This window comes from Centroberyx affinis, unplaced genomic scaffold (assembly GCF_046629955.1).
Source record: "Centroberyx affinis isolate AG114_WGS23_722 - 3 ecotype Tasmania unplaced genomic scaffold, CSIRO-AGI_Caff_v1 ptg003064l_1, whole genome shotgun sequence".
Taxonomy (NCBI): Eukaryota; Metazoa; Chordata; class Actinopteri; order Beryciformes; family Berycidae; genus Centroberyx; species Centroberyx affinis.
In genome coordinates this window covers 142,047-158,194 of record NW_027281149.1, presented here as the reverse complement: position 1 = coordinate 158,194, position 16,148 = coordinate 142,047, and the positions used below count along the sequence as shown (strand labels likewise).

General features: G+C 38.7%; 1 protein-coding gene across 1 annotated transcript in view; it reads right to left on the bottom strand.

The window, feature by feature from the left end:
• LOC139659307 (leucine-rich repeat-containing protein 24-like) overlaps positions 1–13,232 on the bottom strand; it is a 28,321-nt gene extending 15,089 nt beyond the window's left edge. Inside the window, exons 1-4 of the mRNA XM_071537533.1 lie at positions 13,065–13,232; positions 10,828–10,914; positions 5,339–5,530; positions 4,296–4,464 (exon numbers count right to left, since the gene is read on the bottom strand). Coding sequence (XP_071393634.1) covers positions 4,296–4,464; positions 5,339–5,530; positions 10,828–10,914; positions 13,065–13,232 — 616 coding nt within the window. The remainder of the gene's footprint in view (positions 1–4,295; positions 4,465–5,338; positions 5,531–10,827; positions 10,915–13,064) is intronic.
• Between the last annotated feature and the right edge of the window lie 2,916 nt (positions 13,233–16,148).

Genomic DNA, 16,148 nt, shown 5'->3' with positions numbered 1-16,148 from the left:
GCTTAATGGGAGAGGAAAGAAGAAAAAACAAAGTTCTGATACACAAATCTGTTTTCAGTTTTTGGACTTTTTCTCTAATCTTTGATTTTTGCTGAAATATTGGATCATTTGAACATTTATTGAAATGAAACCATGTGAGGTTTAGAGGGGAATATCACTGTTTGGTGGAGCTGTTAACAACTCATAGACATCTGAAATGTGACCCTGACTACACACTGCTTTTTGTAAGACGTCAAAAGCCAAAAAGGTTGGAAACCACTGGTTTCATCTTTAACAATGTGTTGTATTTTAAAATCTTGTTATATTATCCATTGTGTCAAATCTCCATCTGAAAAGTAACTAAAGCTGTCAAATAAATGTAGTGGAGTAGAAAGTACAATATTTCCCTCTGAAATGTAGTGGAGTGGAAGTATAAAGTAGCAGTACTTGAGTAAATTTACTTAGTTACTTTCCACCACTGGATACAGAGCCATCAAAGCACGAACAAACAGAGTGAAGAACAGCTTTTTCCCCAGAGCTGTAGCCTCCATCATCCCCCCGCCACCCTCCCATAGCTGTTGAGGACTGAAGACTGTAAATATTACCGAGTTAGCCTCTCCCATCCACCACCCCCACCCCCCATCTGCTGCTAATGTACTCCAACACTTTACATACATCTAACTTGTGCAATACCTTTTTATTGTCTTGTTTTTATCTTGTTATCTTGCACTCGACCACGTTATTATTTATTACATACATCTGACTTGTTGTGCAATTCCTTTTTATTATCTTGTTTTCATCTTATCTTGTTTTTATCTTGTTCTCTATTGCTGCTGGTCACTGAGAGTTACCAAACATAATTTTGTTGTATGCCTACAATGACAATAAAGTGTCTTAACTCTTAACTCTATTCAAGTGTTGAAATAAAGTATTTGTGATTGAAATAAAGTATTTGTGTGTTACTATATTACTGTATACTGTAACAGCCTTTTACAACAGGCTGCTGTGCATAAGTCTAACTCTGAAAATGCAAAAGGCATAAGCCTACTGATGAGATATTCATAATAGTTTTTTTCCGTTAAGCACATCAGTGTGTAGTCAGTTGTTAGAAAGATGTCTTCATTTGATGGTTGTGTGTGTCATTTTACTGCATTTTGTTTACATTTTTTACTGCAATAGCATTTTGAAAAAAGATAAAATGGTTTTGAATGCAGTGCTTCATTTTGCCAGTGATTTGTGGAGTTTTGCATTTTGTTTCAGTGATTTTGTGCATAGAGTTTTGAGAAAATGAGCCCTAGTTTCAGAAAATGGGTGTGCAATTGTGAAAAACTGTATGTATCCTCTTCCTATGACAGCAAGAAATCATCATTTTTTTCTAATAGAATACACATTTCAAATCCTCAGAGGGTACTCCTGTAATCCTTTTGTAAGCGTTTTTAAAAAAAAAAATTTTTTTAATAACGCAGTCCTTATGATCCATGAAAGGAATCACTGGACAGCACCACAGATGTCACTGCACTGGACAGCGACTCTACCTGGAACAGATTCAGAGTCCCTCCCGTGATACAGCGCAAAATCCTACCATCAAATAGTGTATTATGTTGAATTTTGGCCCCTAAATGAAAATCATAAACGATATCTTCATCTATCTGCTTCTGATTCTACTGTGTCAGGTCAAAGCAACGCCATATGCAACAGTTTATGTTGTATGACTAACGTTAGCTCTTCACAGGGCGCAGGGCGATCATAACCTGTTATTGCTTTGTTAACGTGTTACCATGGTTATTAAATAATTCCTTTTTGAAAAGACATAAGAGCAACAAGAACAGGAAAATGTTTGAAATAGCCTAATAATAGCCAATCGCTGAATAGCAATTGCCATCATGATACAGGAACACATTGGCAAAAAGCTGGCTGCCCAAACAATACCATGCCTTGCCTACAAGTCAAGATGACTGTGTGCCTGATTCACATTTCAAGCATAGAAAAAATTTAACATGAATGTCAGTAGGCAGGCGTATCATAAAACAAAATAAATAAAAGCTGTCTAAGGAGGCACAGCCTCAATGAGTGGAACGAATATGCAGTGACACAGTCTGTGGAGAAAAAAAAAACTCTCTTGTCTTTTCCCTCACAACTCTGAGTCCAAACATCTCGAATGAATAAAATAATAATAAACCACCAAGAGGAGTGTAGTAAACCAAAAAATCAATATTTCAGCACACACCAGGATACTAGGATTGACACTATTTTATTAACAGATTACATTAAAAACGAAAAGGAGCGAACTACGCGTTTCGCATGTTGCTTCAGCAGATGTAGGTAAAGTTGAACCCCTTTCCCTCCCCTCCCTTATTTAAGACAGGTATATTTAATATCTACTCTGTAATAGCATTCACCTCTTCCGACTTTTGTAATGTATCATGGTGAAATGTATTATGTATTTTGTATAGTACCCTCTTTCTTCAATCTAATATATAATTTTCCACTTTTTTTCGATTATTTTTGATATATTACTTAGCACTCTATCTTATGGAAATGTATGCATTCTGGATCTATATCCTCTGTAGTATTAGAGATGAAATAGCCAGACTATGTATTTTGTACTCTAACATTAATTGTATCTCATTATCTTATGGAAATGGAAATGTTTTGTTTATATCTAATGTTGTATGGTAGAATTATATTTGCTATTGCCTATTATTGTTGACTTTTTGAAGTGCATTTGCATTGGGGAATATGAACCTGTTGGATTCTCCGCTAATCAGCACCTGATTATTTAAAGGGACACACCTGATGGCGATCAAGCACGGAGCGAATCTGATGAAGCAACATGCGAAAACACGTAGTTCGCTCCTTTTTTTGTTTTTAATGTAATCTGTTAATAAAAATAGTGTCAATCCTAGTATGCTGGTGTGCACTGGAATATAGATTTTTTGGTTTACTGTGGTTTACCCTGCACCAGCTGGCACCCAGGAGAGAAGCACTGCTGTGCACGGGGTATCTTCAGTTTTTTTCCACCAACAGGAGTGTGTTAATGGTGGTAAAGGAAAAAAACACACAGTCTTAGGTAGCCTTCTCTGAGCTTCACTTGTTATGTCCCTCGCAACTCCGAGCAGTTCTGCAGGATCACGCTACTTTAGAATTACATATCTCCGGAAAGCACGGAAAAATCATACAGTATACAGTTACATACATATCAAACAGTTTGTTTCCCCCAGACCATCAGGCTTCTCAACCAGTAACATTAATCTCAGTGATCACTTTGATCACATGATCACCTCAATGTATGCTCTAGACACTTCCATTAAATGTACAACCCAAAAATTATTGTACATATCCATCGGCACTCCTACACTTTATATTTATTTATAATATTTATTACTCTTATTCTTACTGTCCATATTGCCTATCTTTACTAGCTCTGGAACTGCTGTTAATGTTCTATGACTATGTATATTTTTGTTATTCTTGCCCTTATTTGTGACTCTTTTTAACAATTTAAAATTAGATTTTTTTTTTTTATGCCTATTACGTAGTTGTTGCTTGCCATTGTCCTAAGAATTTCATTGTTCAGAATGACCTTGTGTTATACTGTGCATTTGATAAATAAAAATACTTTGACTTTGACTTCCTGCTGCAAAACTTTGTAGGAACTACCTACCTCATAACCTTTTAAAATGTTGAAAAAATTAACAGTAGATTTTACGCCAACAACATGATTTTCGATTACAATTTTTTGGTAATCTTACGTTCATGTTCGCGCTCATGTTTACATTCACGTTCATGTTTGTGGTCTCATTCATGTTCACATTCCTGTATGTCTTCACATTCACTTTCATATTTACATTCATGTTCGTGTTCATGTTTCCCTTAACATTTATGTTAGGGCTGGGCGATATGGTTGATATCAATATCACGATAATCATAAGGATTTTTCTCGATATCAATATATATATCACGATATGGTTCATGTATGCAAAATCACGTTAAATAATCAAATGAATGTTCATCTCATTGAACTGAATGGTCATGTTAGGTGTGATGTCAAACAAAACAGAAATATTCAAATAATAGTCCTACCATACCTCATTTTATGAGTTTTTAAGTAAAATTTGCTTGTCATCATCAATTCAGACAGCAAAATATCTTCATATCATCACGATATGATTCCACTGAAAGACGATAAACCATAATATTGGATTATCACCCAGCCCTAATTTATGTTCCTGTTCACATTCACATTCCTGTTCATGTTCCTGTTCACCTTCATGTTCACGTTCACGTTCACATCCATCCCAGTATCCTCGTCTCACCTGTGATGCGCAGCACCTGTAGGCTGACCAGTGGCCGTAGCGATGCAGGACCGATGGTGTAGAGGTTGTTCCTGCTCAGGTCCAGCAGAGCTAGAGAAGTCAAGCCAACTAGCGCCTGGTCTGCTAGCATCTCTATACTGTTGTGCTGCAAATGGAGTTCCTGGAGACGCTGCAGGGACAGGGATTTAATTGTACACATCACAAGGCAGAGTACATGGGGCGGAGTCATTCCTATGTTCTCAGGGTCCTATGTTCCCCAGATTTATATGGCACATAATGGGAACATGACAAAGGGTTCTATGTTCCCAGGGTCCTATGTTCCCCAGTTCTACATATGTGCTCTCCCAGGGTCCTATGTTACCGGGGTCCTATGTTCCCAAGGTCCTATGTTCCCAAGGTCCTATGTTACCAGGGTCCTATGTTCCCAAGATCCTATGTTACCAGGGTCCTATGTTCCCAATGTCCTATGTTCCCAGGGTGCTATGTTCCCAAGGTCCTATGTTCCCAGGGTCCTATGTTCCCCAGCTCTATAAACTATATAAATAGTATGGCATGCAGCAATAACACATTCTGGGTAGTTTTGTGGATCAAACCCAACCCAAACAAGAGTTTGAGTCAAGTTTGAGTAAAATTGTATCCACAGAACCACCCAGACTCTTTAATATTCTCTGCCGAGTCAGATTTGACCCGGAACACCACAGATGTAACAGGTTTTTTTAGAGACCTTCAAAATCAAATAAAATGATAACCATTGGTTTTGTTGTGTTTATATAGCTGTTTTGAAGCCTTGTTCCGATAAAATAAACTCGATAAAATTTATGAAATATTTTAACTTGAACCCAAACACAATAGGAGGGTTAATGTGTGTTAACAGAATATTGAACTGGGGAACATAGGACCCTGGGAACATAGGACCTTGGGAAATTAGGACCCTGGGAACTTAGGACCCTGGGAACATAGGACCCTGGGAACATAGGACCCTGGAACTTAGGACGTTGGGAACTTAGGACCCTGGGAACATAGGACCTTGGGAACTGCTTTACCTGCAGGCCCCGGAAGGTGTAGTCCAGCAGGCGTGTGATGTCATTTCCTGCCAGGTATAGAATGCGGAGATGCTCAAGCCCCTGGAACATATCGGCCGTCACCAGGTGGATCCGGTTCCCGTTCAGCGCCAGCTCAAGCAGCTGGCCCTGGTTCTGGAAGGAGCCGGGCTCCACCGCCGAAATAGTGTTGTTCTGGACAGGGGGAGGAAGAGGTGAACAAACAATACATCTTTGTTATTGGTTATTGCTCAGGAGTGATTTCGAGTTCCATCGCTGAGCTGACTCGCGAGTCGCTGTTTTGTGTGTGAAGTAACACCACTTCCCCGGTGTATAAATGGGCCGGTCCATTAAAATTCAAGCTGTTATATGCATTTTATATGTTATATGCATGCTGAATTTACCAGAACAACCTACCGGTTCGTAATAAAGTCTCAAATTATATTTTCCGATGTGTGTTTTTTGCCAATAAGTAAGATAAAAACAAATTTCCAGATTTTTTAACAGACCTTGGTGTGGTAGGTGTTTTTCAATGCAGAAATCTCTGCAGTGCGTGCGCCATGGCTTTTCACTTTGTGTCACTCACTACCATTTGGGAACCTCTGGTGATATTAGTCATTAGTCATATTATGCTTCAGTAAAGCAGAAATATTACACATTTAACCTCTAATATATCATTGTCAAATTAATTGATACCTTGGTATAATTACTGTAAACCAGTGATTCTCAACCTTTTTCATACCAAGAACCTCTAATTTAGCCCACATTAGGGCCACGGACCCTATATATGATGATATGATGTTGTCCAGAATTCCATGACTATCTGTATTGTAGGTAGAGATAACAGTGAAACTATGATCAAAATACTCATTCTTTTACATTCTCTAATTGTGTTAACTTCTTGTAAATTCCATAATGCTGAAGTTTAACAATTCATCAACTTGCTGGGGACCCTCTGGAACCCCCTCAAGGACCCCTGGTGGTCCCCGGACCCCATGCTGAGAACCACTGCTGTAAACAAATGAGACCATGGATGAAACAATTGGCCGCCTCTATCTCACCCCAGTTCTAATGTTTCTCAAATTGCACCAGCTCAGCTCACCAAGGATAGAAGGAGACTGATGGTGCACTCGCATAAGCTATGAATACTGGAAAACCAAATAACTCAGAAAGGTATGGCACTGTTTTCCTGTTCCCCTTTAATATGTTTGAGTGTTGGAATTCACAATTTAAATATGTTTATATAACAAATTGTATTTATATTCTATTTTTCTTTGCTGTATCATATTACTATTTGCTGCTACAATGACCTGATTTCCTCATTGGGATCATGAAATTTGCATCTAATCTAATCCTGGTGCTGTTCTTTAGAGCAGTGGTGCTCAACGTGGGGTCCGGGGACCACCAGGGGTCCTTGAGGGGGTTCCAGGGGGTCCCAAGCAAATTGATGAACTGTTAAACTTCAGCACTATTTAATTTACAAGAAATTAACACAATTAGAGAATGTAGAAGAATGACTGTTTTGATCATAGTTTCTCTCTTATCTCTCTACCTACAATACAGATAGTCATGGAATTCTGGACAAAATCAATAACAATAAAAATATTCTCAGATTTGGGTCCAAGAGATGAAATCTCACCAAATGGGGGTCCGTGGCCCTAATGTGGGCTAAATCAGGGGTCCTTGATATGAAAAAGGTTGAGAATCACTGCTTTAGAGGACAGGGGAGATGAAGGAAGAGATTTAAAGGGTTCTCCCCAGCTTCTACAGTTGCATAGGAACCCTAAGATTACACTTTATTGTCCATTTTCATGGAAATTTGTTTTGCGACCAGCACTAGAACAACATCACCCATCACACCAAATGGATAAGATCAAAAGACTAAAAGCAATACATCCAAAAACAATATTGCACTAAATTATTATTATTATATTTGCACTAAACCATTAGTGTCCAGACAGGATACACATTTCCCACCTGTCTCCCTCCTGCCTAAATTTTTTCTGTAAGGTACTCAGCAAAAAACACTAAATAACTAGAAGGGCACTCACAGAGTGCAGACCTCCGCCAAAGTTTGTGCTATTATTGCTTGTTTGTGAGTCGGATCCGGATCCACTCCAAAATTTAATGGGTTCTTCCTTGGCCCATGCTACACCCTTCCACCAAGTTTCATGAAAATCGGGCCAGTAGTTTTTCTGTAATCCTGCTAACAGACAAACAAACAGACAAACAAACAAACGGCACCGAAAACATAACCCCCTTGGCGGAGGTAAAAAAGAGCAGGTGTGCTTCCTCTTGTGGCCATTTTGGCTGGGTGCTCTGCTATCATTAAAACATGAACGGAAGCGGCACCTCTATAAGAATGTTTGTTTGTTTGTTTGCTCGTTCGTTCATGTGTAACCCTTTTTGTAATGCTTTTTGCCATCTTCAGCGCATGGAATTATGGTATGCATTCTTTAGGCGCCATAGAGCATCAAGAGCTCTTCATGAGGGAAATCCAGTGTGCACTCGTATACCAGGCCATACGGTAGAAGTACATAAGCATCAACCAACTGGAGGCTGGTGCGTTGAAAAAGCCACTTACCAGGAAGTATCTTGATGATTTTCTAACTGTAGTGGCTCAATGTATGTACATATTCATATATATATATATATATATATATATATATATATATATATGAAATATTTTGGTAACACTTTACAATAAGGGTCACTAAGTTAAGGGTTAGTTAATGCTTAATAATGGATAGTTAATGCTTAATAAGCTAACCCTTAATTATCAGTTAACTAATGTGTAAACCATAATGGTGTTCATGTTAACTAAGGTATTAATTTATACATTATTTAATAGTTTATAAAGATGACTATTAAATAATGTATAAATTAATACCTTAGTTAACCTTATGAACACCATTATTAAATGATTACCAGACACATTAGTTAACTGTTAATTAAGGGTTAGTTAATGATTATTAAGCATTAACTAACCCTTAACTTAGTGACCCTTATTGTAAAGTGTTACCAATATTTTGTTCAGCAATTCTCAGTTACAACATCACTGTGCTACTGCAGCACGTTTGTGTTAGCAGGTGGAGTTTTTAACAGCAACATAGTTTCACTCACTCCAATCATGCATTCACCCCCCCTCACCCCGGCCCCAGGCACCTAAAAAGCAAAAGCACACTTATAATTAAGCCTGTACCAGTAGTAGTAGTAGTAGTGGTAGTAATAGTAGTAGTACTATCCTGAGTTTCAATGTTTTAGTTAGAGGTTTGGGCGCTTTCACACCTGATGTGACAATGATACATCGTTTTGTTTTTCAGTTGGTCCAGTTCGCTTTCACAAAGCCAAAAATCAAACCGTCCAGAGCTTGTAAACAAAGCCATGTAGTTGGAAATGTTGTTTGATTATTGGTCAGTTAGTGGGTAAAAATACTATAAAACCCTTGCCTACTATATCTTACATCATGGAGCAATGTCAGATTCTGTTCATGTCGGTCTTCATTTGGAGGCAGATCAGCAGACTCTAGAGGATTGCGCATGAACGCCTGACAAGAAGGCGGGTATTAAATAATTTAATAATACAGGCATTTCAAGGAAGACGCTCTGCAGTCAGACAATCTTATCACAGAAGAAGGCTGGCTCTGATGACATCCTACCACGACCAGTGAGGTAAGTTGGTCCAAACAATAGAGCTGACAATTGCAATCATGCAAAAATCCCCAAAATTTGATCCATGCAAACGCTAGTTTCACCAGTCACCAACCAGTGAAGATGATGTTTTTAACCAATAAAATGCAGAGTAAATGGTACACTTCCTGCTATTGGTTTGAATGGTGTTCCACAGTTCACTTGGAAGCGGCCTGAGACCAGTTCTTCGAGGCGGACCAGGGAGGGGTTGTTTGGTCCATACCAGGGTTCGATCAGGGTGTTAACACCCCCCCAAACGACCCGAACCAAGGGGGTAAACGGTCCGGGGCTCGATTCAAACGGACTAAACAAGGCTGGTGTGAAAGCACCCTTAGTTGATGTTTCAGAAGACAAGAATACAATTCTATGGGAAACACTGAATACTTGGAAATGTTTGAATGAAAATGGTCAAATTTAAAGATGTTGAATACCTGCAAAAAACATCAGCTATTGGCATTTTCAATACAAAAATATTGGTATCGGTATTGGTTTTCAAAACCCTTATCTGCACTGGTGGAAAGTAACTAAGTACATTTACTCAAGTACTGTACTTAAGTACAATTTTGAGATACTTGTACTTTACTTGAGTATTTCCATTTGATGCTACTTTATACTTCCACTCCACTACATTTCAGAGGGAAATATTGTACTTTTTACTCCACTACATTTATTTGACAGCTTTAGTTACTTTTCAGATGGAGATTTGACACAATGGATAATATAACAAGCTTTTAAAATACAACACATTGTTAAAGATGAAACCAGTGGTTTCCAACCTTTTTGGCTTTTGACGTCTTACAAAAAGCAGTGTGTAGTCGGGTCACATTTCAGATGTCTATGAGTTGTTAACAGCTCCACCAAATAGTGATATTTCCCTCTAAACCTCACATGGTTTCATTTCAATAAATGTTCAAATGATCCAATATTTCAGCAAAAATCAAAGATTAGAGAAAAAGTCCAAAAACTGAAAACAGATTTGCGTATCACAACTTTGCTTTTTCTTCTTTCCTCTCCCATTAATCATCTCACGACCCCTCAGATTTATCTGGTGACCCATTGGAGGGGCCCGACCCCTAGGTTGGGAACCACTGGACTAAACTAGCTAACTGTATATAAAGTAGTTCAAACTAGCTCCACCTCCAGCAGCTACAACAGTAACATGCTGCTTACACACTGATGCTTCAGTATTAATAATCTAATGATGTCATAAATAATAAAATATCAGTCAGAGGGACCAAACCACTACTTTTACTTTAATACTTTAACTACATTTTGCTGCTAATACTTATGTACTTTTACTTAAGTAGGATTTTTCATGCAGGACTTTTACTTGTAATGGAGTATTTTTACATTGTTGTATTGGTACTTTTACTTAAGTAAAGGATCAGAGTACATCTTCCACCAATGCTTATCTGTCAAACCCTAACGTAAAACGATCACATATTGCAGTAACAGTGGTACATCGCAACAAATGCTTGGGTTTTTATTTACCAGTGTTGTGTTGTTACATAGGCCATGTAGTCACATTTACTACCTGAATCACACTTGACAGCAGATTTATGTGTTGGACAGCAATCCACAATAACTAATATTGTCTCAGTAATGTAAATATGTCAGGAACTAAATTTCCCAACAAAGCAATGCTATTTATGTGATTTGGTTATGTGAGATATTCTGTTGCCATGCTACCAAACACAGTGGGAGGGGAATCAGCTCTGTTTTTAGCTGAACAATGAAGCTTAGAAGGAAATTCAGCTCAGTGTTTGTGTGTTTGTATATGCTGTATATGTGTGTGTGTCTTACCTGAAGGTAGAGGTAGTGCAGCTGCCCCAGCTGAGAGAGATCCTGACGTCGGATCTGACCAATAACATTGTCCTGGAGGAAGATGGTCTGGATGGAGAGAGTGGGAGGAGAAGGGAGAGGTGAACAGGGAAGAAGGTGAAAAAGACCAGTGGTTCTCAAAGTGGGGTCCAGGGGTCCTTGAGAGGGTTCCAGGGGGTCCCCAGCAAATTGATGAATTGTTACATTTCAGCATTATTTAATTTACAAAAAGTTAACACAATTAGAGAATGTAGAAGAATGACTGTTTTGATCATAGTTTCTTTTTTTATCCCTCTACCTGCAATACAGATAGTCATGGAACATTCCTGAAAGTGTTTAGCTTGTTCCTTGTTCTGTTATCTTTTTCTTTAAACCTCGTGAAGCGCTGTAACAAAGTGTTTTGTGTATGAGATACTATATAAATAAACTTGACTATGGGCTCACACCAAATTTCTTCGTCTGTTTGGCTCAGCTCTGATTCAAAAATATTGCTGAATAATCCTGTTATTACTATAATTCTTTTCAAATTATTAGCAATTTTGAGATTTTATCTCATTTCAACCCAAGCCCAATTACATTAAACAATACACTATGGATTTTGTCAAAGTTTTTTTTCAATTTCAGGCTTAGGTCAAGCTATAAAGCCCAAAGTGGTCATAGGAAAATAAAGATGTGGCCATGATTTACCACACTGAGGACATGAGATGATATTGCATGTGAATGAGATAGACTGCATTCCCTCATTTTGGTTAATTCGAGTGCTTCAGATACATATTTTTGCCTCATTTTTGGTTAATTTGTTCCCTCATTTTCATTATTTTGTATGTACCACTTCGTAATTCCTGCAAACAAATTAAAACATGCCTACAATTTAAGAAAAAATGACTACATTTTTTGAAGCGTGTGATCAATTTAGCTCGTTCAGCAAGTTTCAAACTGATTTCACTCACTTGCCATAATTAGTTGACTTTAGTTTTTGATATATTGTACACACACAGTAGCATGTCATGCACATGAGTTAAAGGTGCAATAAGTAAGGCTTTTACTGCCCCATAAGCAAATGTTTCCAGACTTGCTACTTACTACATTCATGTAGTAGGCCTACTGTTATCAAGCTAATAATTACTTGTTATCGGCAGAAATTACCATTATATTTATATTTATATTATTTATTTATAATTACACATTATAATTACAAATAGTTACTTGCTATTACCAGAAATTACCGGTTACTTTATGATCATTTCTGTGTAATTATAAAGTTATTAGCCTGTAATTTGTTAAACATGATCAATCTTTTACCCAGTATGATCATCTTTACACTGCGGTAGGGGGATCCACAGGAATCACTGTAGCTCATGAAGCAATAAACTTTATCCAATTGATGATTATTGTTTATTGCTTCATTTATATGTCCGGTAGATTCAAGATCTTTCTTAATATTTGTAGTTTTGCCTGCTTGAATTGAAACAAAGTCTCCATTGACCTAGCTTTGATTTGTACGGAGCCCCTCTGGGGTCACATGGTAGAAAAAAAAACTTGATGTGTAAATCAGTGCGAACGAATTTGTAAACTGTGCGAACGGATTTGTAAAATGTGCGCACAGATTTCTAAACCGTGCCCTCAGATTCACAATCAGTGCGAACGAATTTGTAAACTGTGCGAACGGATTTGTAAAATGTGCGCGCAGATTTCTAAACCGTGCCCTCGGATTCACAATCCGTGCGAACGGATTTGTAAACTGTGCGCACGGATTGTGAAACGGTTTACAAATCCGTTCGCACGGTTATATGCACTCTTCTGTTCTTCAGCGAATGGACCTGCCTTGCATGGACCGTGGTGACCACATCCACCGATTAAGTTCAATGTTATCTAGATTTAATGGCAGATTTAACGATAGTGAAATTAGTTAAATTGATTTAGCTTTGTGTTTTTGGAGTTTCACAGATTATGCGTAATTTAGCATTTATTGTGCTATCCGTTTACAAATCCGTTCGCACGGATTGTGAATCCGAGGGCACGGTTTACAAATCTGTGCGCACAGTTTACAAATCTGTTGGCACAGTTTACAAATCCGTTCGCACGGATTTACACATCAAGTTTTTTTTCCTACCATGTGACCCCAGAGGGGCTCCGTAGATTTGCTTTTAACACTTTGTTTCCATGAAATACATTTCTTCCAACAAGGCGGCCACTCCCGGGCTCCACAGTGAACCCACCTGTGTGGAGGGAGGCACATGCTTGGGGACGTCCCGCAAGCTCGTGGAGCCACACTCCACGGTGAGGCTGTAGCAGCGACAGCCGCCCGGGCAGGAAGGAGAACCACGGCCGGGGGTCTGGAGGGACAGGAGGAGCAGGTAGAGGAGGGGCACTGACAACACAGCCATCACAGTGGAGGAGGAGGACTGTGGACAGAGAGAAAACAGAGGAGACAAAAATATGGATGTAACATTAGCAACAGAAGGCTTTCAAGTGACGTAACACCAAAGATGCTCTATACACACAAGATGACGCATTACAAGCTGCGCCAATGGTATGAAATGGTATACACTTCCTGTCTCCTAAGTGGGCGTGGTCGCCTCCCCCCCCCCCATCCCCCCACCTCGTTTGGAAGTGTTGTGAACGTCGTGTGGATGGATGAAAGGATGAAACGTTTAATTCATGGTTTCACGTATAAGTCCCTTTTAAATGTCTGTTTATCCAGTTGGAAAGCGTCGGCAGCACTGCAGTGAAACCAGACCGACGGGATATATGATGATGTTGCCAGATCTCGCGAGAGTGTGTTGCTGAGACAGAGACAGGTCTCGAACAAAGTACATTTTCTCCTGATTTGTCTGTCTGAAAAATGCCATTTTAGTGTCAGAATGTTCGGAAGATATGTGGCTTGTGAAAAATGGGTCCGATATTTACTTCGGTGACTATGGGGCGAAAGAATCGGTCATAATCTGTGCTCACGTTCACTTCTCCCATTGGAGTGAACAGACTCAGGACCTGCCGCTAGTCTCCTAAAGGGGCGGGGCAGTGGCCAAACCCACGTGACACAGAGACAGGAAATGACTCGCAGTTACGCCGTCTCGTTTCTAAACCGGCTCTGGTAACACAAACTCTGGCGGCCATATTGGAAGTTCACAGTTCTAGGCAACAATAGCTTAGAACAGCTGTTGTTTTTTTAAACACACTTTTACGACTTGGCTGTTTCAACTGAGCAGACATCGTTAATTTTTTTGCTGTTTTTGACTGGGAACTGATCATTTAATCACTGACAGGCCTACATCTAGTCAATCTTGAGTTTTCATTCCTATGTTCCCAGGGTCCGATGTTCCCCAGTTCTAGGGTTAGGGTTAGGTTAGGGTTAGAGTTAGAGACCTTCAAAATCAAACAAAATGATAACCATTGGTTTTGTTGTGTTTATAGCTGTTTTGAAGCCTTGTTCCAATAAAAAAAAACTGAATAATATTTATGAAATATTTTAACTTGAAACGGGTCAAATTTGACCCAAACACAATAGGAGGGTTAATGTGTGTTGACAGAATATTAAACTGGGGAACATAGGACCCGAGGAACATAGATACGCTCCTGTTGGCTAGCTAACCATAATATCTGGTCAGCTAACATCACTGGATTAACATATCTGATTTGCACAGTATCTAACGTTATGTGACTAGTCTAGTGGCTATTAAATGCATGTTAACGTTAACATCAGTTGCTTTGCTAAATTAGCTTGCTGGCTAGACCTAGCTAACAAAGCCAAAAAACTGGACTGACTCTTTTTAAGTTACAACCAGCACTGGAAATGGGCCGGAACGCACCCCAACAGCGTTCCAGGAGTAAAATTTAAGGGGATGTAGTTCCGCCTCAACCTTTTTTATTTGTCTGATTATTGAATCTATAAAGCAATTCTAAATTCAGACCAGATGAATGATTGAAAAGTTTCACAATCCAGCTCAGAGCTTTTACCAAAAATCAGGAAGAATTTTCTCAATGGCGAAAATCAAGGTAAATCACAATAATCGTCAATCTCAAACACAGAAACTCAGGCATCTCCGAGATCATCAAACTGTTGCATAGAATTATTTTGCTTTTGCTAAAAACACAAAACGATGGTTCACAACCATCATCTCAAATGGAGTTGATGTCTTCACAACTGCTGCAATAATTTTATATCAAACGTGTGCAATAGTGTAACGATCTCGGATCTCTGTTTGTGTTTGATATTACAATTAGAGTAATTCTGATTTATTTTAAAATCTATCCAGAACCTGAGTTCGGGTGGAACCTCGGAGCTCAATGTTTTGTCCGCAGAATATAAAAAATATAAAACCAAGAGAGAACGGCATCATTTTGACTGGTTTCCAAGGCAACGTAACCCAACGTTACTGCTGGCAGCCGCCCTGCAGCTGCTTCAGCCTGACTCACCGACCAACACACACAACTTAGGAAATGCAAGTCTAAATCTCCCTCTGCAATGCAATATCATAAATCATCTCTCTCTCTCTCTCTAATAACTTCCTTACGTCAATAACTGGATAGCAGTTCCATTCTGAAGTGAGCAGATAGATAGTAGATTAACAGTGTGTGTGTGTGTGTGTGTGTGTGTGTGTGTGTGTGTGTGTACACATCAGTGGGTAGCCCAAAAGGTGCTATTGATTTACAGTAATGATAAAAAGTATCATTGAACTGGCAGATTCACTGCACAAAAAGTATTCAGAGAAATAATGAATTTTCAGAAACATCCTCTTGCTTGTCTGTTTGTGAAGTTAATAGTGATGTGGCATAAAATTAAAAAAAGGAAATATTCATAAAGCGTCTTAACAAAGAATAGATCAGGTATCCTACTTTGATTTCCTTTATGAAAACAGGCCCAGTGTTTAAACATAATATTCTACAAGCAGAAATCATATGATTAATTTTCAGAGTAGAGTCCCCCCATTAAAATCTGGCAATTTCCAGCACTGATTACAACTACAACTTACAACTCCTACAACTCAGAGTGTGGAGTACAGAGACTAGGCATAAAGACAAGACAGTTTACTATGTCACAGTAACCTACATTTGGAAACTATCTTGTAAGACACTTTTACTTAAGCGAATGAATAAATAACTCACAGTCTAATATAATCGACGCTCACAGTATACTCATACTGGTGTCAGTATGTTAATAATGATAACAATAATTGTGTTCTATTTGGATAGGAACTATTTTTTCTCAAAGACGCACTACCTTCTAAGCCGGAGTAAGCTCCACGAGAGCCAGAAGAATCCAAAAATAACTGCTGACAGAAAGCTCGGTTTTTTACAATTTT